Source organism: Perna viridis, chromosome 7 (assembly GCF_037379345.1).
Source record: "Perna viridis isolate PV_CMFRI_1.1 ecotype Kerala chromosome 7, ASM3737934v1, whole genome shotgun sequence".
Classification (NCBI taxonomy): Eukaryota; Metazoa; Mollusca; class Bivalvia; order Mytilida; family Mytilidae; genus Perna; species Perna viridis.
In genome coordinates this window covers 44500452-44524499 of record NC_142451.1, presented here as the reverse complement: position 1 = coordinate 44524499, position 24048 = coordinate 44500452, and the positions used below count along the sequence as shown (strand labels likewise).

The window sequence follows — 24048 nt, the reverse complement described above, 5'->3', positions numbered from 1 at the left end:
CTACGGAGTTCAATGTGGGGTTTTGTTTGGTTTTTTTTTTTGCGTTACGTTTTTCTGCGTTTTGTCCGAATTTGTTTTCGTTCATAGTGCTTTTAGTAGTTCTGGAATTATTTATTCCACGTGATTCCTCACATTGGAATCCTTAGTATTGTGACCTAATCTTAATCGAAAGCAATGCGTGACAAATGCAATGCTGCACTGGAAGTTGCTTTCTTCTTAAATTTCTGTTTTCGTGCGTTACACCTTTCTATATAGCATGACTTAATCCCTATATTTGCAGTAACTTTAATAATGAAATATATCTGACGAAAATCAATTTTGATAAAAGTAAATATTTATCCAATTATAACAATGACATTGTACTATTGGGGGAAAAAATAATTTACGACTGCCATGGCTACCAAACTCATCTTAGTGAAAAATCAATTCTGTCTGCTTGTTCGGAACTATAGATATGTATTTAACGGATGACTGAGCAAAGTGTTTTAAACGACTAACTACTATCTAGCTAACATGCTGAAAACTAATTCAAAATTATTGATTACTTCTACATTAATATTAGTTGGATAACGAGAAAAACGGTTCTATCTAAATTTCAAAGATGGATTCTTAAGGTAGAATGTTTAAAGAACATGGAAAGTCCATAAAAAAATTAGAAAATTATACTAAAAGTGTTGTTATATTTGACAAAAAGGATATAAATATCAATAGATGACATATACAATTTGCATAAAACATTTGTGATAGTGTCATTAAATTCGCAATATGATAAACTAGATAAAGTTGGAATTCCATTGGTGATAGTGAGGCGACTTTAAAATATATACAACTTGCAACACACTAGAAAGATAAGATTTGGACCAGACATTCATTACGAATAGCAATAGACCGGTACATAGTGAAGGCCTATTTTGACACAAAGAAAATACATTTGGCAACAACCTTGTAGATAATGTAGTGCATATTGGAACAGAAATAATTTTATTGTCAGAATCAGATAATGTGCTGTTTAACTTATTAAAATGAAATGAATAATGCCGATAAAATCAGTAATAGAGCACAGAACTCTAGAGTGGAGGTAGAACTAAATATTACGACAGCCGACACTGAAGTTTTGAATGTTTAATTATTATTCAAATTGAATGATTTATTCATGTACCAGTTTCAAATTTAAAATGAGCTTAATATTAATTGATCTCTTAAGTTTTTTTTCTGTCATTGAATAGTAAAACACTGACATGTCTACAATTAAATTGATTAACAAACCCAAATGGTTGAAGTAAACAATAGAACCGATTATGATAGTTCCAACAAAGCCAAATGATTTGATGCACGCATTTAAAATTTGAAATAGTAAGGCTCAAGGAGTATATAACATACTGCAGCCATGTTTTTGAGAGACCATGTGGTTTACCTTCTTCACCAATCTGATGGTCACGACGACGACAATATTTCCATGCAAATAATAACACTTAGGATACCAATTCAACATGAAGAGAGTATGGTAATTTATACACCAACCCAGGAGAAAAGAAGGAAGTGTGTCAACAAAATAATCATATTTTGCGCGGGATTAATTTTTGCTGCGTGCTTTTCGATGGTTTGCCTGACGCTATTGAATGCTAAACATATTGATAATCTAGGTAAGTTTAATCACCAAACAAATGTCAATAATTTCATAAATTAAGTAATTAACAAATGAGATAGGTAATAGGAGACTTTAATCATGGTTAAAATTAGGACAACTGTTTTAGTCAATGTGATATTTAATGGAAACTAGTACAACTTTATATAATGTTGGACAGTTATGGTAAATAAACTGACGCGATTCTGCTGACATTATTCACATGTAAGTTCTTCATGTACGTGTTTACTCAGTTATTCACTCGGTGGGTGCTTCAAGCAGTGTACACCAAACTTTTCTGTGCACTTACTGGTTATAATTGAGTCATGGTTGTTTATTTATTTTTGATGTTATTTTGGTCATTTTATGTTCTTTGATGTGGGTGATTATTTTCTTTCTTTTATTCGTTATACCTGGATTATGTTCTTATTTGTAAAAAGGGGTTATACTAAAGGCGGATATCCATGAACGCGTTTTTAAACCGAAATACTAATTGCTATTGTAGACATGCATGTAATATTTAATTCAAAATGATTAAAAAGCATATCATCCTTCAAGCATCTCCTGAATAGAGTTGGCTAAATGTTTTGATTGTTTGTTTGTTTGTTTGTTGGGGTTTAACGTTCGAGCAGCAATATTTCAGCTATATGCAGACGATGAACATGAAATTTATGACAAAATGACCATGAAACGATGATGAAATGAAAAAGGGATGGGACACAAGGACAATGGGGTCGACAAATTTTGATTGCCACTGGAAATAGGGAGAGGTGGGTAGGGTCGGGCAATTTAGCCTCCTGTGGCGGATGTTGGTTGGTTGTTGGGGTTTAACGTCCGAGCAGCAATATTTCAGCTATATTCAGACAATGAACATGAAATGGATGATAAAATGAACATGAAATGAAAAAAAAGAAAGGATGGGTCACAAGGATAATAGGGTCGACAAATTTTGATTGCCACTGGAAAAAAGGGGGATGGGTAAGGTCGGGCAATTTAGCCTCCTGTGGCGGAGCGCAAAGGTTCCTACTCCTATCGAATACCACAGCAGGGTTCTTCAACGTGCGAGGAATGTGGCATCTTTCCCAAAACGGTGCACCACTATGGTTTGCGGTCAGGTTTTCCGTATTATAGCCTGACAACCCCAGCATGTAACACGCCAGGGGTACCCCATTCCACCACCTGGGGCACACATCCCAGTTGCTCTGTGGGCAGAGCGCCTAGCCCCCGGCTAGGTTTCTAAGCACTATTTAGTCGCCTTTTACGACAAGCTTAGCGCTGCTGCAGGCCTATTCTTTTAACACCCGGACCTGCACGGGGCTCCTGTGGCGGAGCCCTATGGTTCCTTCTCCGGGAGAATACCACAGTAGGGTTCTTTAACGTGCGAGGAACGTGGCATCTTTCCCAACACGGTGCACCACTATGGTTTGCGGTCAGGTTTTCCGTATTATAGCCCGACAACCCCAGCATGTAACACGCCAGGGGTACCCCATTCCACCACCTGTGGCACACATCCCAGTTGCTCTGTGGGCAGAGCGCCCTAGCCCCCGGCTAGAATTCTGAGCACTATTTAGTCGCCTTTTACAAGCTTAGCGCTGCTGCAGGCCTATTCTTTTAACACCCGGACCAGCACGGGGATAAATATTTTGATTAAGTATTACATTCACTGTAGCTTTGAACAAATCGTTCGTAGTTTATACCATCATTGTTTGCAAGAAAATACTATTATTTATAAAATGTTGATGTAGCGATATGCATATATAGGACATTGTTTGATAAATTACCCTTAATTCATGCTGCTTTTTACCCAAAAATGTCACTTCACAGCAAAAGATATATACATGATTATGCATTAAATTTTAATTGATTCTCTTCAACTGAAATTCAAGCCATGACTAAGCTTCAAATCAATAAGTGTGAAGGATGAAATAGTAGTATATAAACAATAATTTAAAACCAAATTTGAATTTATAAAAACAGTCTTGCTGTCAATATTAAATATCCTAACTTCCGAAAAATATTGTCTGATGTTCATAATTTACTCAGGACGTTGTAGCAAGCCGTCGCAGGAAAAATGCAAGAATCTTGCCTTGTCGGAATGAATGATGTTATGCGATGGTAACAGAAAATAAGACGACATTTTATATGAATAATTTTCAAGACTTTTTAAAGGTCTTGTCTCTAGCAGATACTAAAGAGGAGGCGAACGACTTCCGTTGCGCTGAGATAATGTCATACAGAAAAATCGGACATGGTTGTAATTCTAACGATGATATGGTAAGAGATACATATCAATATTGACGATCAATACTCACATGAACTATGAAGTATAGCACAATTACCGATTATCTGCACGATTTGATAAACAGGTTCGAACGTATTGGATTTTTTCTCACTACGATCATTGTTTTTAACATTATCATATTTTTTACGGTTAGAACTTCAACTGAACAACAAAATAAATATCTTAATCAAATTAATATTTAACTTTAGAGTACGCTAACACCCATAGCACAAATAACAAGTCTCAGTACATTATTGTGTTTAATATTGTTTCCTCTTGGTATTTCATCTTTTTAAATAGTTTTCTAATGTAATGGGCGTGTTATGTATTTCGCGTTTTTAAAACCCACTTTTTGACAAATATTTATTTCTTTGTCAAGCAGCAACCATTTAATTTGCAGTGAGAGGCTATGATTTAATTTGAAGCGTAAAGGCAGGACGATAAATTAATATTCGGACAAATATTCAAGATGAACAATTGGGTCAATCCAGGAATAAAATATAAACAGGTCAGAAATTATACAAAAAGAATGCCAAGACACAGCATTTGATCCTAGTCCCCTTCTAGAAATCAAATTTTTGCTCCCGTATTGTCTTTTGTAATGAAGATTCCTAATAGTTTAATATCATTCGATTTCACTTTGCAATAATAGCTCCTACAGAAGGAGGAATTAAAGATTACTAAGAACGCTTACGCTACGCAAAACTATCGTCTAGATTACGATGAGTTTAATATAACCAAGAACGACTTACCCTCGCAATAAAACCATCCACTGTAAGAAGATTAATACCGCCTACAGTAGGAGGGGTTAAAGATAATCAAGAACTGTCAAATTACACCGTATACAGTAAGAGGACTTACGGATAATCAAAACCGACTAATTTTGCAATACTACCGCCTACAGTATGAGTTTTAAGGAACCACGATTTACCTTCCTTTGCGACATATTTACCTCTACATTTTATAAGCTACTCGGCGATTATTAAAAAAATAAAAAGGGGACGCTTACCCTGTCGGTACACTTGGTATATGCTACTATAGTTTAGTGGTCGAGTTCGAGTTGTTCGTTCACTTTTTTATTTATTTTTTAAAATTTATTTATTTATTTTTTGTTTACACATTATTTTGGTTATATTATGTTGTTTCTTATAAATGTACATTTTCCTTTTCTGCTCATTATCTTTATATTATGTCTTTTTCTCTCTGCTTGCAAACTGCATGATAACTTTTTTGTCCTCTATAATCACATATACTGTCGGGCTTTTATCAAAGAATCTGTTCACACATAGGTCCAACAATGGGAATGTCTCTCTTTTTAATAACAACTAATAATACGACGTTCAGCAATCTTTAGACTTGTATGATTTTAAACATTTCACTCTGATTTTATTATTTTATTAAAACAAAAGGACGAGAAAACTGTTTAATTCCATAGCATGAAAACCTAAATTTAATTTAAAAGCTGTCGTTGTTGATGCTTTCCACTGTCTCTATAATTGGATTTACACATTTAATATATTCTTATGCTGGTAATGTGTAAACTCCAAGCAACAGTTAATCAAAAATTGATATTTCATATCAGTTCAATAAACAGTAAAACGTATTTAACCATTACTATTTTTGAAGTTCATATTTTATTCAGTTAGGACCCCTGTATGATTGATATGTTTATATGTTAACATAATTAGCATGAAAAAGTTTTCATATCATGTTAAATGTTAATGGACCTGTAGAAAAGTTACAGTTCTGTTAAGATGTATAACACTGTATCAGCTTATACTTGTCAAATGTAATGGTTGAATAATTTTCAAAACAAAAATAAACCTAACACGATCAACAATCAATGCCTGCCTTCTATCCCACATTTTTAAAAATCAATATCCCAAGTTAAGTGTTAAATTTAATGTTTATTAATGCTTTGCAGATGTAAGCATGATACATTCTCTAGAAAAAAGGTTGCAGGCAAACTAATATGACGTAATTCTTTCATTGATAATTTCATGGAAATAGAATGACTTTACGACATTTGAAACAATGTCATACTGATAATGTTAAAACCAGGAAGTTTTCGAAGCGTTTCTAACAATGGGTAGATTATGCTTTGTAAAGATGTGACAATAATTTTTGAATTCCCATTTTTTGTTTGTGGTTTCCGGAACGGTATGGAGCCTTACGAAAGGTCTAACTATGTTAAATTTTTAGCAATAAGTGTACCACGTGACAATGTTATAGATGATACCATCGAAGTCATATCAACTCATTATGAAATAGTCGACGTTCTTTCTCCTCCACGTCGGAAGCCACGAAAGTCTATACTTGACGATTTGAAAATTTTTCAAGACGAGGTTACACGTAAACGACTTGCACGTGGTGTAATGTTGATAGGTGGAATATTCATTTTACTCAGTGGAATCTTACTCATTGTGTCACTAAGCATGTCGAAAAATATCGATGATATCGGTAAGAACTTTACTGTAATGTCGGCAATTATTGCGTGTTAGTGTATTCCATCAATAAAGCTTATTTCCCCGCATGCTTAAATGCGTACATTTATCTAAACATTGAAATTTCGATAAAACTCATAAAGCCGAAACGTGTATTAAATCATTGCGCTTACAACCGTGTCGTTATCAAATGTATCTCAAAATTTCTTAGTAAGGACATAACAATCCATTGTGTTTAATATTTCGATGAATACATACAAATGTTATCTTATGTTATTGAGTTTATATTTAAATTTTAAAAGCGAGTTTATTTCTTGGTATTGTAAGATTTAAAATAGTAATTGTTTTCATGATAAAAATATACAAAACAATGAATTAGGATAATATTTCTTTTCATTTTTAGTGTAAATTCGTATGAAAAGGTCAACAATTTGCATACAAAATGTAAAAATGTAACAGTTCAAAATATTGAATCACTTTTGGCCCCGTGTAGGTCCGGGTGTTAAAAGAATAGGCCTGCAGCAGCGCTAAGCTTGTCGTATAAGGCGACTAAATAGTGCTCAGAAACCTAGCCGGGGGCTAGGCGCTCTGCCCACAGAGCAACTGGGATGTGTGCCCCAGGTGGTGGAATGGGGTACCCCTGGCGTGTTGCATGCTGGGGTTGTCAGGCTATAATACGGAAAACCTGACCGCAAACCATAGTGGTGCACCGTGTTGGGAAAGATGCCGCGTTCCTCGCACGTTAAAGAACCCTGCTGTGGTATTCGATAGGAGTAGGAACCTTTGCGCTCCGCCACAGGAGGCTAAATTGCCCAACCTTACCCACCCCCCTTTTTTCAGTGGCAATCAAAATTTGGCGACCCTATTATCCTTGTGGCCCATCCTTTTTTTTTCATTTCATGTTCATTTTATCATCCATTTCATGTTCATCGTCTGAATATAGCTGAAATATTGCTGCTCGGACGTTAAACCCCAACAAACAACAACTGAATCACTTTTGCTTTAAAAATGTTTTGCCTGTGTTCAAGTACTTTAAATTATGAACATCAAACTACTTTTTCCGATGAATAACAACAGCTTCCATTTAGGAATTTATTTTCCATTCGGTATACGGTCCGACTCAGCAATGCATCGTTTTCATTGCAAAATCTACATGTCCGATGAATCGCCACTTTTGATTGACAGAAAAGGAGGCGGTTTACTCGCCAAGTCAAGTGAAGCCTCCTAATCATAACCGGAGGTAAATCTGTAAACTTGAGAAAAAAAGGGAGCAATAAAAATCAGACTACTTCAGGATAACTATCTCAGTTCTATTTCCGAATGGGGTTCACACGTCGAATCAAACCTGAAAATAGATCTGTGAGAAATTTCTTTAACCTAACGCAATGTTGCTAAAATACAATACTTTAGCTGATAAAAACCACCATGTGATGCGGCGGTTCTATCCCCAAATTCAGGCTAAAAAGGGTGATATTCAGTAGCCGTCGTAAGCCTTAAGTGCACAATAAAATACACATATATGGGCTGTCATATTCGATGTTTGGTTCTTTGCTGTTCGTAAATTTTTTTCATGAAAATATCTCAAAAATACGAGGTCAATTTGTGGGTCCATCAGGATTTTTTAAAAATTATATGGGTATTATATAATCCCTCTATGCGTTGGAGTCATACTTGTGGACACAACTTGAACAGCAGCAATTTTGTAGAACTTAACTACATGTACATTCGATACATCCTCGGCCAATCCCGGCAATGCTCGGAATCAACGAGATTGGCCGAGAAGTTGCGATTGAACTTAACTAATGTATCATTGGTAATACTGTTTTCTTTTTCAGTTCGGAATTCAAATGAACTTCTAAAACAACAGTCAATGATAAAAGATACACATAATCCTATAGGAGTCGTTGTGAACACAGTGCTTAATACTACTGACAAATACCGATGAAATATGACGAGTTCCTTCCAATGAGACGTATGACTGAAAAGAAATAAAGCATGAAGCTGTCAACAAATGTGGTTATAGTGTTCCGTCCAGCGTATAAATACATTCGCAAATATTGAATATAAGCTGGTTGATATATTTCTTCGATTTTACAACAATTATATTATGTTGTTTTATGCATTAAATAACGATACATTGTGTTTTGAGCGTTTAGTTTTCAACCTGTTTTTGTAGACGTAGACTTAAACTTATATTTATTATTTTAATTAATTTAACGCAAACTATATGCAAGTAAAAATTATAGTTATGACATTGTTGTCAAATCGTTAAGGATAGTATTTTTGGTATTAACATCATTTCGCTCATAGGGTCTTTACAACGATATTAAAGGACTATATTTAAAAGCAGTTTTTGGCATGAAATTTAAATTGAGAGGGTTTTGATCACACCAATGTGCTTTAACCTCGCTGCATGTTTTGGGCTGTCCCAAGTCCGGAATTTCTGGCCTCTGTACGTTTTCACCTTTAGTTTATTTTTTATTACGTGAGTTTATAGGTGCAAATCTTTCGCTTTACATACTGATGTTTTGGGTCCAGATGCACCCTGCTCTGTGATAAGAGGATTTCGTCGCCGTTTATTTAAGACCAGTGGTTGGCCATGGGCGGACATTTTTAAACCGGTTGGGTTATTGCCTCTTTGACATATACATTATATATATTCTCGTAATATCAAACGCAGTCAGAAAAGCGTGTACGGGATGCCGAAATTTGCAGAACATGTATTTATTGGTTTTTTATTCAGATACTTTATGTATATTTTAGATACTTATCTTTTGCGTTTCCATTGTATAGAAAATAAGTATTGTATCGGCTGTATTATTATGAATAATGGAACAAAAACTTGTACATTATAGTTATATAAGGCTTATGTACATGCATGCATATCGCGGAATATTTGTATATATAGTTCTCATTCTACCCCATTGTCAACGTTGTTCCCATTGTACCCAATGTCAATGTTGATCACATTCTACCCTGACGTTGTTGTTTACATTCAACCTCTGTCGACGTTGTTCACATTCTACCCCACTGACGGCATTTTTTTCAAATTCTACCACACTGACGGCGTTATTCACATTTTACCCTCTGTCGACGTTGTTCACATTCTATCCCTCTGTTGACGTTGTTCACACTCTTCCCTCTGTCGAAGTTGTTTACATTCTACCCTTCTGTCGATGTTATTCACATTTTTCCCTACAGTCGACGTTGTTTAAATTCTACCCCATTATCGACGTTGTTCACATTCTACTCCACTGTCAAAGTTGTTTACATGTACATTCTACTCCACATTCACATTATTCTACCCTCTGTCGACGTTGGTTGCATTGTACCTCCTGTCGACGTTGTTCACATTTTACCCAATAGTCGACGTTGTTTACATTTACCCAACTGTCGACGTTATTTTCATTCTACCCCACTGTCGACGTTGTTTACATCCTACCCCTCTTTCGACTTTGTTCACATTTTACCCCACCGGCGACGCTGTTTATATTATACCCCACTGTCGACGATTCTACTTACTATCAACAGACCAACATCAAAATAGACATCGGCTAGATTGAAGACGTAAAGTAGACATAAGTTGTTTCAATGAAAAAGGAACTAAACATTTTTTATGGGATCAAGGTTAAATTAAATGACAGGTGATTATAAAATTAAAGAATAAAGAAAAATAGTGAATAAGAAAGTGAATATTTAGTGAATACATTCATTATTATATAGTTTATCATAAGTGAAAATGTGTAGTTGTTTCTTGGGCGTGGACATAGTTTTCTGGATGTAAATATGTCCGAAAAAAAAACCCAACAAAATTTACAATTATCGGCAGTTCTTGCCAATTGACGTAAAATTGTGTAGAACCATTATGACTTCATTATAATGAAGTAATGCCACAAAATGGTTTTTCCTTACATTTATGTATTTTACTATGTTATGAATAACTTTTATGTTATTACAATAAAATTGATATTTTTAGGAAGTATTCATAACTTAATGCCCCTACATCTTTGTCATTTTCTTCTGTAATCGTTAGAGCCCCGTGCAGGTCCGGATGTTAAAAGAATAGGCCTGCAGCAGCGCTAAGCTTGTCGTATAAGGCGACTAAATAGTGCTCAGAAACCTGGCCGGGGGCTAGGCGCTCTGCCCACAGAGCAACTGGGATGTGTGCCCCAGGTGGTGGAATGGGGTACCCCTGGCGTCTTACATGCTGGGATTGTCAGGCTATAATACGGAAAACCTGACCGCAAACCATAGTGGTGCACCGTGTTGGGAAAGATGCCACGTTCCTCGCACGTTAAAGAACCCTGCTGTGGTATTCGATAGGAGTAGGAACCTTTGCGCTCCGCCACAGGAGGCTAAATTGCCCGACCTTACCCATTCCCCCTTTTTCCAGTGGCAATCAAAATTTGTCGACGCTATTATCCTTGTGGCCCATCCTTTTTTTTTTCATTTCATGTTCATTGTCTGAATATAGCTGAAATATTGCTGCTCGGACGTTAAACCCCAACAAACAAACAAACAAACTAATCGTTAGATATGTTTGTTTGTTTGTAGGGGTTTAACGTCCGAGCGGCAATATTTCAGCTATATTCAGACGATGAACATGAAATTGATGACCAAATGAACTTGAAATGATGAAATGAAAAAGGGATGGGACACAAGGACAATGGGGTCGATAAATTTTGATTGCCACTAGAAGTAGGGAGAAGGGAGTAGGGTCGGGCAACTTAGCCTCCTGTGGCGGAGCCCTATGGTTCGTACTGCGGGAGAATACCGCAGTAGGGTTCTTTAACGTGCGAGGAACGTGGCATCTTTCCCAACACGTTGCACCACTATGGTTTTATACATGAAATTGTTTGAATTAATATTATTTAACCTAAGTTGACTTTGACAATTGATTTCCGAAATTTATTTTACACAAACATAAAAAATAACCCATTATTGTTGGCACAGACGCTTTGTCTGTCAACAGACACGATAAAAGAAGTATATATCAAATTTGCAACCTCGCATCGATTCTAGAGTTGGGGTGTAGTTTAGACTTGATTATGTACATGTATATGTATGCATCCTTGTATTAACATACTATGTTGATCCTCGCCGTGCATGCTATGTATCTACATAGTAATATACTAGAAAGTAAGATGGTAGAGTTGCCTCATCCCATTAGACTTCTTATATGTATCATAAACTTGGTGTGGCTGTATTTGTATACTGTTACAGATCCTCTATTGTCTTACTCGATACCATCAGAGGTTGTCCTATTTAGTTACATTATGTGTTAATGTTCGCGCTCTAGATTTACTTACGAGGAAGTATCACTCGGTTAACGAAGCCCCGTGTAGGTCCGGGTGTTAAAAGAATAGGCCTGCAGCAGCGCTAAGCTTGTCGTATAAGGCGACTAAATAGTGCTCAGAAACCTAGCCGGGGACTATGCGCTCTGCCAACAGAGCAATTGGGATGTGTGCCCCAGGTGGTGGAATGGGGTACCCCTGGCGTGTTACATGCTGGGGTTGTCAGGCTATAATACGGAAAACCTGACCGCAAACCATAGTGGTGCCCGTGTTGGGAAAGATGCCACGTTCCTCGCACGTTAAAGAACCCTGCTGTAGTATTCGATAGGAGTAGGAACCTTTGCGCTCCGCCACAGGAGGCTTAATTGCCCTACCTTACCCATCCCCCTATTGTCCTTGTGTCCCATCTTTTTTTTTTCATTTCATCTTCATTTTATCATCCATTTCATGTTCATTGTCTGAATATAGCTGAAATATTGCTGCTCGGACGTTAAACCCCAACAAACAAACAAACAAACAAAACGGTTAACGAAAGCTACATTTTACATAGCGAAGTTGGCCGAGTGGTCTAGAGAGTTGGACTTAGTGCAGGCGGTGTTGCCATAGATGTCAGAAAAGAGAAAGGGTTCGAATGCCGCTGAGGAAGCGACCAAATTTGCATCGCAAATTACAACCTCGCGTCGATTCTAGAGTTTGGGTGTAGTTTAGACTTGATTAAATATATATCTATATAAAGCCTTTTTTCAGCCGTATCTGTTGGGATTCAGGTGCTACACCTCTGATTCCACATGCACGTCTTGGGGAGTATCCTCCAGGTGTAATAACGCATTCATGACCTGACATTAAGAACGGTAGACATATTGATACTTTTCTTCGTTTTACTGACTATTGGGATGATTTGTCGTTTTGACTAAAGATTAAGATTTCAATTTCCTTTCAAGGGAATGTTTCGTTTTCCTGGACTGCAGACTCGCTGATGATAGATAATGATAATGATGTTGTACTCGTATATACATATTATAATAGTGATAAGTTGGGGTCATAGAATAAAAGTAATAAAAAAAAGAAAATTGTTTTGGTATTAAGGTGTATATACATCAGTGGTATGAAGGTATATCAGAAATTCGGGACTTTAACTTCAGTTAAATGGAGGCAAAAAAATCCCGAAGCGTAAAAAATGGGACAATTTAGGGACATATAAATCTAAGTACTTTGCAAAAACGTGAAATCAAGGAACAGAGACAATCTACATGAATACTAGCTAGCAGAATAATACAATCACATAAAAACTATTCATAATAGCACTTTCAATATTCATCCAATATCATCTCCCATGAAAAGCGACATCAGTGATCAAAAGTAAGAATAATGTAGCTTCCCGACACACTCTGTCAATGCGGAAGAGTAATCAAGGGAACCAAGCTTATAGCGGTAATCAAAAGAATGTAATCCAGGGACAAAGACAAGACATGGAAAACAGACTTGCACAACAAAGAACATAAAGTAACTTAAATCATACAAAGTAACAAAAGCAAATGAGCAACTCGGACTCCACTAACAACTAGGAGCATGGACCAAGTGAACTGGTAGGGTAAGCGTCCTCTGCTTGTCTAGAAACACCTGCCGAGTTGCTCATAAAGTCCGGGGTAGACGAAAGAGGAAAGGAAAACTATGACACATTGAACAAATCAGTTTTCATGGTGCAAATGGATACACCGTAACGATCCACGAGTTCATGTAGCAACACAACCCTGCCCCAGAAGCCTGTTTGTTAGAATTCTAGCGCGATACAAAAAGTCTGCATAGTCTCGGCAAGCTCTGGCATAACGTATGAGTTGTGATATGAACACTCCATACCCAGGTGCTGAAGGGGTGTTGCCACAGATGAAAGGAAAGTTGACAATTTTGAATGAAAAGTCATCACGTTTGTCGTAAAGGTTGGTGAAAAGTTTTCCTTTACCATCGATTTCTTAGCGTAGGTCAAGATATGATGCTGACCTCACAGTGTCTGTAGTATCCTTTATCTTAAGTTCTTTGGGGTAGTAGATGCGATGTATCAAATCCCCAAAATTAGGATTGTTTAAATACGTCATCTATATAGAGGAAACTGAGATTAAATTAATAAGCACAATTTGTTCCCATTGGAATGCCGACCATTTGTTGAAAAACGCGTCCACTACACTGGATAAATATGTTGTCGATTAAAAATTCCAGCATTTTGTAAACATCTTCTGTATATTTGGAAGATGATTTGGAATTATTTCTTACAATGTATGAGGAATCTCTACCAAGAACTATATATTTGTATCTAGCTGTACCATCTGTTTTTGAAAAACAACGACGTACAATGTTTTAAGTCGGGATTTTATCTGAGTATGTGGAATAGAAGTATGCAGTGTTGAACAATCATAGGTTTTAATGCTATTATATTCTATGTTTGTCTGAATATAGCTGAAATATTGCTGCTCGGACGTTAAACCCCAACAAACAAACAAACATTATATTCTAATAATAGTCTTGAAATGATTGTCTCCAAAAGATCGTTTGAATTTTTCAGGATCCACAATGAATTATTACCACTACGGGAGTAACAAGTGTTGTGGTAGGACTGCAAACCCTCTTTGACAGCTGTGAGTATAGAAGTTAAAAGTTTTGAAAGAGGTTTGGTGGTACATTTCGCAGATCCAGCTTTGTAACGTTGTTTGTATGGATTCTTGAGGAGTTTAGGACAGTACATAGACACAGTCATCGTCCTTGGTAGAGAGACCAAAAGAGGGTAGCACAGATTTATGGTTTTCCACAATTTCTTCTTTGGAGAGTTTAGTAGCAGTATAGGTCTTATCACTGCTATTATTTTCTACGTCTATCTCAGATAATAAACATTTGATGTAAAACGTTTTGCAGACAAAAACAATGTTATTTTGGGCTTTGTCTGCTGGTACAATAGATTTGTCAAGTATAGTAGACAGTGTTTTTGTACATTGGGGTCTTTGAAAACCGATGTAGCATTGGCACTCATTGACCTACTTAAAACTTTCATTCGTTTCAAAATTAAAGAAATCACGGCCTTTAACCTCTCTGACTTGATTCGTTTTCTATGATGGACAAATCTCCCGTAACGACATGACCGGAAGGACCATATTTGAATGCAAGAACAGTCAGGTGGTTTAGCCTTGAAGTGCTCAATCTTGAGGTTCTACAATTGCCTTTTATAATTAAATATTTTGGATGCAATGGGTGAAGTATAGGAATACGAAATAATTGGTATGGATTTGTCTTTGGAATATGGGGGAATTTTGTTGGTAACGTTTTTGTGATGGAGGATGTTAGCCAGTCACAGATGTCAAATCGTGTTTTCTTTTTTTTCCTCTTCAGAATCCCCTTTGTTTTTACTTTGAGAAGACATACACAATGTCAGCCAACGTAGACAAGGGAAATTGCTGGTCCTCACAGAGTAAGTTTATTTTTTCCACTGGTTTTCATACATATGTAAATTAATTGGTCGATATATGTCATTTTGATCAGCAAATGTGCGTTTACTTTGAAAAAGATGATTTTTTTATGTTTTTACATGACGCTATAGAATACTGAACCGGTGCATTTATTTTCTTTGTATGATGTTTCAACGCAAAACCTATGCTGAGATGAAACATAGATAAGTACTGAATTTACGTATTTGAGTTTCTCGAAATTTGGTTCCCTTGATTACTCTTTCTTTCAGTGAGAAATTATATCCTTATTACATATTTTAACATTGTTTTCCGCAGGAAAAAAACTCATGGCAGGCAAAAGTAAATGATAAAACCACACATTTCTCGTAGGATCAGGTGCTAGGTATTTCGGCTTTCCATTTATTTTAAAGTGTTCTAGATGTAATGCAACAATGCAGTCGCTGTTATTATTTCAGTCCATGTTGGATAACATCCCTTCAGCACCTGCGTACGGAGTGTTCATATCACCTCATACGTTATGCCAGAGCTTGGCGAAACTACGCAGATTTTTTGTATCGCGCTAGAAATCTTAACAAATATGCTTCTTTAACAGGGTTATGTTGCTACAAGATTGAAGTCATCACTACTGAAGTTTAATGGTTTTCATTATGAACTCGTGGATCGTTATGGTGTATTCATCTGCACCATGAAATCTGATTTATTCAACGGGTCATAGTTTTCCTTTCCCCTGTCGTCTACCCCGGACTTGAATTTTTATGAGCAACTCGGTGGTTGTTTCTAGAAAAGCAGAGGACGCTTACCCTAACGGTGCACCTGGTCCATTTTCCCAGTTTTTAGTGGAGTCCGAGTGGCTCATTCGCTTTTGTTACTTTGTATGTATGATTTAAGTTATTTTATGTTATTTCTTGTGTATGTTTTTCATGTCTGGTCTTCTTTGTCCCTGGATTACATTCTTTTGATTACCGCTATAACCTTTGTTCCCTTGATTACTCTTTCTTATAATTTAATAAATCATATAATATCATGACTGTATTTCAGGTTTTTACTTCCACCTATGAAGTCTGTGGTGGTCATCGAAAATTATGGATTATTTACTTACAGCCTCATGGGGTACCCCTGGCGTCTTACATGCTGGGGTTGTCAGGCTATAATACGGAAAATCTGACCGCAAACTATAGTGGTGCACCGTGTTGGGAAAGATGCCACGTTCCTCCCACGATAAAGAACCCTGATGTGGTATTCGATAGGAGTAGGAACCTTTGCGCTCCGCCACAGGAGGCTAAATTGCCCTACCTTACCCATCCCCCTTTTTCCAGTGGCAATCAAAATTTGTCGCCCTATTATCCTTGTGTCCCATCCTTTTTTTTTCATTTCATGTTCATTTTATCATCCATTTCATGTTCATCGTCTGAATATAGCTGAAACATTGCTGCTCGGACGTTAAACCCCAACAAACAAACTTACAGCCTTTACAGGGGTCTTTGGTTTAAGGAGACACATCTCAACATTTTACAACCATCTCGTGTAAGCATCAAAGTAACTAGGACTGATTTCATTCTGTTTCAAGGGAAAACTTGAAAAGCTTTGGTGAAATTGAATATGATATAAACATATCACTAATTTATAGGCCTGCAGCGGCGCTAAGCTTGTCGTAAAAGGCGACTCAATAGTGCTCAGAACCTTAGACGGGGGCTGGGGCGCTTTGCCCACAGAGCAACTGGGTTGTGTGCCCCAGGTGGTGGAATGGGGTGCCCCTGGTGTGTGACATGCTGGGGTTGTCAGGCTATAATACGGAAATTCTGAGTGCAAACCATAGTGGTGCACCGTGTTGAGAAAGATGCCACGTTCCTCGCACGTTAAAGAACCCTACTGTGGTATTCTCCGGAGTAGGAACCATAGGACTCCACCACAGGAGGCTAAATTGCCCGACCCTACCCACCTTTCCCTATTTTCGGTGGCAATCAAAAATTTCACGACCCCCCATTATCCTTGTGTCCCATCCCATTTTTCATTTCATCATTATTTCATTTTCATATTATCATCCACTTCATGTTCATCGCCTGAATAAAGCTGAAATATTGCTGCTCGGGCGTTAAACCCCAACAAAAAATAAACAAGCATAAAGAGTTGTGTCCCTTACCCTAGGTCTACCTCCTTAAAGTATTTTGTTAGACTAACGGACATTTATACTATTTGTAAGTACACGATAAGTATACAAAATGATAATAGAAAATGAATCGTTAATTTATAGATTTTGTTAGTACAGGATTAAAGGATATTAAAATGTATAAAAAAAACCTATATATATAGAGCCTTTCGGAATGTCAGAACAAAACTATATGGTTGAAAACACTGTTGGAAAATAAAAACATAACAACTATTATCTCTAAACGTTGAGCAACATGAAAATTAAAAGCTTTCTATTTAATGTCTATTATCTCCCTTTCGCTAAGTGTCTTAACGTATAGTATGCCGACAGAAAAGGATGAGTTAAGTTCAGTTCTTCCTTAAAACCAACCAAAAGCTTAAAATATTAACATTTATTCGTGGAGTATGGGGAAATTTCCCGCTAGAATTGTTAGACTATAACCAGTCCAAAATTATATCACGATATAAAACAGATACAAGGAAGTCAATGCAGGAAGAGATCTTTTAGAATGAAACACAAATCATGTGTTTAAACCATTGCCGTTTCCAGAAAAAAAAAATTGGAGTAGTCCAAAAAGAACGCAAATTTTGACTGATTTATTTTTATCTGCGAGTCAACAGGGTATTAATTGGACATCTATGAAATTACCTTGTGAAAGCAAGTTTTGACTCCAATATATAACTACATTAAACAAGCGGCAGGGTTTAACTACTTTTCCTTTCAATTTTTATATATTTTTTTTGTGTTTGCTGCAGGAATAACTGATGTCCCATCACACCAAGACAACGGAGTGCCTGTATTTATTTCTTCCAAATTTGTGTTGTGTTTTTGTTTGGTTTATTTTGTTTATTTTTCTTATTTTTATTTATTTGTTTATTTTTTTTATTTTTATTTATTTATTTATTTTTTTTTGGGGGGGAGGTCTTTGTCATTTTCAGAAAAATGCCTTGTAAGCCAGTCGTGTAAAATCCTGGACCATATGCAATAATTAGTGGAAATGTTACTCTAAGACCAGTTATTTTTTTAAAGGTAGATATATGAGGCCAACATATCCTGCTGATCAAACACACTCAAATGTTCTCTGAGGGACCCATACTTATGAACAAAAGTTAAAAAACTATATATTGCTATGGTTATAAAATATTTCTTTAGAAGCAAGGATTTTAAAAGTCTACAATAGATTTATTGATTGATTGTTGGGGTTTTACGCCCGAGCAGCAATATTTCAGCTATATTCAGGCGATGAACATGAAATGATGAAGATATGAAGGAAAGGGACACAAGGGTAACAGGGTCATCAAATTTAGAATGCCACTAGAAAAAGGGAAGGGTGGGTAGGGTTGGGCAATTTATACCCCTGTGGCGGAGACCTATGGTTCCTACTTCTGGAGAATACCATAGAAGGGTTTTTTAACGTGAGAGAAACGTGGTATCTTTCCCAACACGTTGCACCACTATGGTTTGCTGTCAGATTTTCCGTATTATAGCCTGACAACCCCAGCATGAAACACGCCAGGGGTACCCCATTCCACCACCTGGGGCACACAACCCAGTTGCTCTGTGGGCAGAGCGGCCTAGCCTCCGGTTAGGGTTCTGAGCACTATTTAGTTGCCTTCTACGACAAGCTTAGAGCTGCTATGGGACTATTGTTTTGACACCCGGATCTGCACGGGGGTCTACGATAGGAATTCCCGTTAAAAGTTGGCATTTCTGTTCAAAGCTGAGTTGTTGTTTGCAAGCGAAAGTATCAACACAATATTTAGCAAGAATCGTCAGTGTTGTTCAAACAGTTTAATAGTTTTAAAAGTGAGGCTCTGAACAGATAAGCGTCCTCGATGTCTGCTAAATTCGAAAATTATGACTTTTTTTCGGCTAAAATAATACCACGGCAATCCGCTGTAACTTGCTTTTTTAAAATAATTGTAATAGAAGTAAACCATATTAATCACAATGCCATTCTGACACCTCGGGATATTGCAGTCCAATTAAGTATTACTATAGAGGTTAATTAAATAATTTCCACTGCACCGAGCTTAACACCTTGCAAAAAAATGACGTTCGACAAGGGGTGGGACAGTTTCATTGAATACATTTTGAAATACAATGAACCACCCCGTTGTCTGATTTAAGAAATACATGTATTTAAAACCTAACTTTTAATGTTCTAATAACCAAGAGTGATGAGTTTGTCTGTTTGTTTGTTGGGGTTTAACGTCCGAGCAGCAATATTTCAGCTATATTCAGACGATGAACATGAAATTGATGATAATATGAACATGAAATGATGATGAAATAAAAAAGGAATGGGACACAAGGACAATGGGGTCGACAAATTTTGATTGCCACTGGAAATAGGGAGAGGTGGGTAGAGTCGGGCAATTTAGCCTCCTGTGGCGGAGCCCTATCATTCCTACTCCGGGAAAATACCACAGTAGGGTTCTTTAACGTGCGAGGAACGTGGCATCTTTCCCAACACGATGCACCACTATGGTTTGCGGTCAGGTTTTCCGTATTATAGCCTGACAACCCCAGCATGTAAACGCCAGGGGTACCCCATTCCACCACCTGGGGCACACATCCCAGTTGCTCTGTGGGCAGAGCGCCCTAGCCCCTGGCTAGGATTCTGAGCACTATTTAGTCGCCTTTTACGACAAGCTTAGCGCTGCTGCAGGCCTATTCTTTGAACACCCGGACCTGCACGGGGCACCAAACTAAAGTTAAGTATGGGCAATTACGATTGAATCAATATTTGCTATCGAAGATTGAGCAGCAAAATACAAAGTTAAACAAACACAACAGTGTTGAGACTGTACTTGACTTTCAACCCAAACTCAAAAACATAAAAACTCCTCTTTTTTCAAGAAACATTTTTTGCAATGAACTTCTGAAACAATTACTTGACAGAAAATAATTATCTTCTACTTCATACCTTCATATAAGATGCGTTTTATATCGCTTATATCTAAAACAATGGTAAATTTTGTTTGCATTTATATATTAAGTGTGAAAAACACATCTTCATGGAGACACTAAATACACGTTTATGACCTTTCTTTGCTCATTTTAATTCAGTTCGTGACCAGTGTTCATCAAGCAAGACAAGACACTTTGTGATTAAATTACAATTCTAGGTTGATTAACTATCCAGAAATACGGTTGAAAAAGTTTCGTACTTAATAGATTTAGTTTAACGTTCAAGCCCTATTTATTGGTTAACCTTTTAGTTAGTTTTTTTTTATAATTCATTATAGTAGACTGACATTCAAGGTACATTTTGTCTTCCTATTTTCAGTATTTTTGGCTTTCAGGTTTTGCATACAAATACACTCCTTGAAACGTCCATTTCGTTTATTTTTGTACTTTGATTATTTCTTTGATATTTTTTAAATAAAACTAATCACCTGATATGGGGTTCCACCATGCAATATATTTATACACATAGTCACTCATTTTATTGATTTCTTTATTATTACTATCATTATTATTTATTTTTTTTCACTTTTGTTAATCATGTACACATATGCTTATGAAACATATCTACCGCACCGATAGCTCCAGCCGTGTGTAGTATAATATCGCGTGCGTTCTTAAAAAAAACTCCGGTTTATACCTAATTATAAAGCTAAACTCCCAAATATTCAAAACATTTTTTTTTAATTTAATTTTTTTTATTTCTGTTTTCTAATTATTTTATTTTACTACTTTGGCTTATAAATACCTTGTATTTGCTTCTCTGGCTACATTTTTGGCTGTTCCTAAGTCCACGTGTCAATTTTGGATTTACATTTACACTTGTTAAATTCTAAAAGTTGACCAATCTAACGAATAATAATCAATCCCGTTTTCAAACTTATAAACAAAATGGTCAACCCATTCACCAGAATCATTGGCTGGAGCTGTCTCGTGTGGCGTTAGTAAAACTGCGTACTAACGTCGTGTGTTAACACGGTAAAATCCAGGAACTACGCCCGGCTAGACAAGGCAGTCTAAATTTACATACACGTTTTGGCTCAGCATAAACTTTTCGCCATTATAAATAAGCATACACCTTTGGTAACTAAAATTCTAACATCATAAATTATTAAATTTGCACTTCACCTTTGGATATTCACCAAACCACACCCATTTGACTCTAAAACGCATACACTATTTTGCAATCTAAATCACACAGGTCTTCTGGGTCCTACAGGTTGTCCTTGGCTCTTCTTCATCCCACTTGGCATTTTCCTCCTTTACATGTCCATTTTCAAAATCTCATTTTTACTATTTAAACCATGCAGTAATTTTGTATTTAATAACTAACATTTTAGGTATTCATAATTTATGTATATTTTTTTAACTAAACATTTATTTATTATTCACTTTATTATTAATTATTAAATTTTCAACTTATTATTTCTTTTATTTTGTTAAACATTAAATTTAAATGAATAGCAAAATTATTTAAAGCCCACCAAATTGGGCCGTCCGTGCTAGACACGACAAGGTAGTCGAGGACGTTAAAAAACCCCTTGGTAGTCTTTGATTTAGCTGTTATTTTTATATTTTTTCCTATTATTAATTGATATAATTTCATTAATTTTATTTTCTTTTTTTTTTTGGTCTTCATTATATGTCAATATAATTATTTTTCGTCGTTCGTCTATCGTGTTACATGCTGGGGTTGTCAGGCTATAATACGGAAAACCTGATCGCAAACCATAGTGGTGCACCATGTTGGGAAAGATGCCACGTTCCTCGCACGTTAAAGAACCCTGCTGTGGTATTCGATACGAGTAGGACCCTTTGCGCTCCGCCACAGGATCCTACATTGCGCGATCCTGCCCATCCCTCACTTTTTCTAGTGGCAATCAAAGTTTGTCGACCCTGTTATCCTTGTGTCCCATCTTTTTTTCATTTTATCATCATTTCATGTTCATTTGCTCATCTTTTTCATGTTCATCGTCTGAATATAGCTGAAATATTGCTGCTCGGACGTTAAACCCTAACAAACAAAATCAGTTAAAGGTGAGTATTCTGTGAAAAAAACCTCTTTGAACAGAACTTCAAATGGAACACAACTCGACATCAGAATACAAAACATTTCTATCAATTTTAAAGCACACACCTTTTTAGCATTTTCAAAAACGATAGAAAAAATCACCAAAAGCTATAGGTCCTATGATGAGCTAAAAACATATAACTTAAGGCTCTAGAATCCCCACTCACTGATTTTTAAGTATGTCGTAGGGAACAACCATGTAAAGTTTGGTTACAATCCCTATAGTACTTCAAGAGAAGATTTCCCAAGTTTGAAATAAAAACAATTGGAAAAAAATCATTTCAGGAGGACCAATAAATCCTTGATCAGTCAATGGATCTTTGTGAAAAGTTCGGTACAGGTCCATCCCATCATATTGAACATTTTAATCTCCTGCCAAATTTTAGCTAAATATTTGCAAAAATCTGCAATGTAATCCCATGGTATATTCTAGTAACGGTGGTCATGTTTTTGCCAGATCAAAGATCTGTCCTTGGTATTTCTAAAATCAATATTGCCTGAATATTATAAAAGCCAGATGTTGTATAATGTGAGCTATTAATTTTACTACAAATTCAGTATATGTAAATGCAAATAAATTAACAAATAGTAACATTTTTGTTAGGTTTGGATAGGTAACAAAAAGGCAAAAGAAAACAGAAAAATAAATGGAAATTTGCCACCTACCAAGAAAAAAAGAGTATTAATGGCCCAAATGTTTACTCCTTCTTTGTTAGCACATTAGAAAGAAGTATATAATATCTGATAGTAGATAAATATGCATTTTTTAAGATCGTTACATAACTTGAAGTGAAGCAGTCGTTTAATTTTATCGGTAATCTCTACATTTTTTCCTTTGATCTTGATCACAAATATTTTTGTATCTCCAGTGCATGACAAGATAATCAAAGTCATTAAGTTGCAGGCATTGTGGTTGTATGCATACCCAACTTGTACAAAGTAATGGATTACCTCCCTTTTAATTTTTCAAAATTTATTTTTAACATGCTAAAACCTTGAAGTTGTATTATATCCCTCTTGAGCCTCCCAAAAGTAACTTTGTGACATTTCTTCATGCAAATATTTGCCTAACATTAATACTAAATTTCATCAAAATCCCTTGAGAGGTTTAGAAAGAATTGCACTGACAAGATGATAATAATTTTCCAACGCTTCATATTGCTCTCTTAATCATCAATATATGCATTAGCGATTTTTATTTTGATACCTTAACTAAATAAGGTTAACACAGTTTAAACTTGGCTAGAATTATATATGTAGTTATAGTACTGTACACAGTATTATATTTTTTTTCAGGATCTTTGAATGGCCCAACATTCTTAAAGTCAGCTTCAGACAAATGGAAAAATCTGAAGGCTGATGAGAAGGAGCACTTTTACAAGGAGAGTTCCAAAATCAGAAATGATCCTCATAAAGGAAAGAGTAGAGAAGAATTGGTGGCATTTCAGCTAACAGTTATAAATAATGCAGTAGTTAAGTCCTTTTTTCTATTTTTTATGATCCTTCACTTAAACATGTATTAGCACATAAATAATTTAATGTACTCATATATAAGAAATAGTATTGCAATTCTTCAGTATCTAGTTCCCATCCCATCCTATTGGCTCATTTAAAATCACATAATGAAAATTTGTCCACACATATGATTCAATGCTAACAATAATTTATGTTTTTGTGATATACTCCATTTCACTTTACTGTTAACTTACAAAGTACTTTGTATGAATCGTTCTAAACATGACCCCCCGTGCAGGTCCGGGTGT

The 24048-nt window shown here is 36.1% G+C and overlaps 1 protein-coding gene across 3 annotated transcripts; it reads left to right on the top strand.

The window, feature by feature from the left end:
* The first annotated feature begins 405 nt into the window (after positions 1-405).
* LOC148612870 (uncharacterized) lies at positions 406-24048 on the top strand. Of its 3 annotated transcripts, XM_088594719.1 has the most exons (3): positions 413-1643; positions 15019-15097; positions 23582-24048. In XM_088594719.1, the coding sequence occupies exons 2-3, from the start codon at positions 15055-15057 to the stop codon at positions 23806-23808; spliced, it is 270 nt and encodes an 89-aa protein (XP_088450845.1). In that variant the 5' UTR covers positions 413-1643; positions 15019-15054; the 3' UTR covers positions 23809-24048. The 3 variants fall into 3 exon arrangements, 2 of the variants coding, with proteins under 2 accessions (XP_088450845.1, XP_088450844.1); XR_015924512.1 differs by lacking the exons at positions 15019-15097; positions 23582-24048 and adding an exon at positions 8185-10324 and having other exon boundaries at positions 406-1643; XM_088594718.1 differs by lacking the exons at positions 413-1643; positions 15019-15097; positions 23582-24048 and adding exons at positions 5544-6365; positions 8185-10324.

What these genes read in the sequence shown, in the direction of transcription:
- LOC148612870 (XM_088594718.1), top strand. Translation starts at nt 6,002, where the DNA reads ATGCTTTGTAAAGATGTGACAATAATTTTTGAATTCCCATTTTTTGTT. An exon ending in GAAAAATATCGATGATATCG is followed by an intron (nt 6,366 to 8,184) that starts GTAAGAACTTTA and finishes TTTCTTTTTCAG; the next exon opens with TTCGGAATTCAAATGAACTT.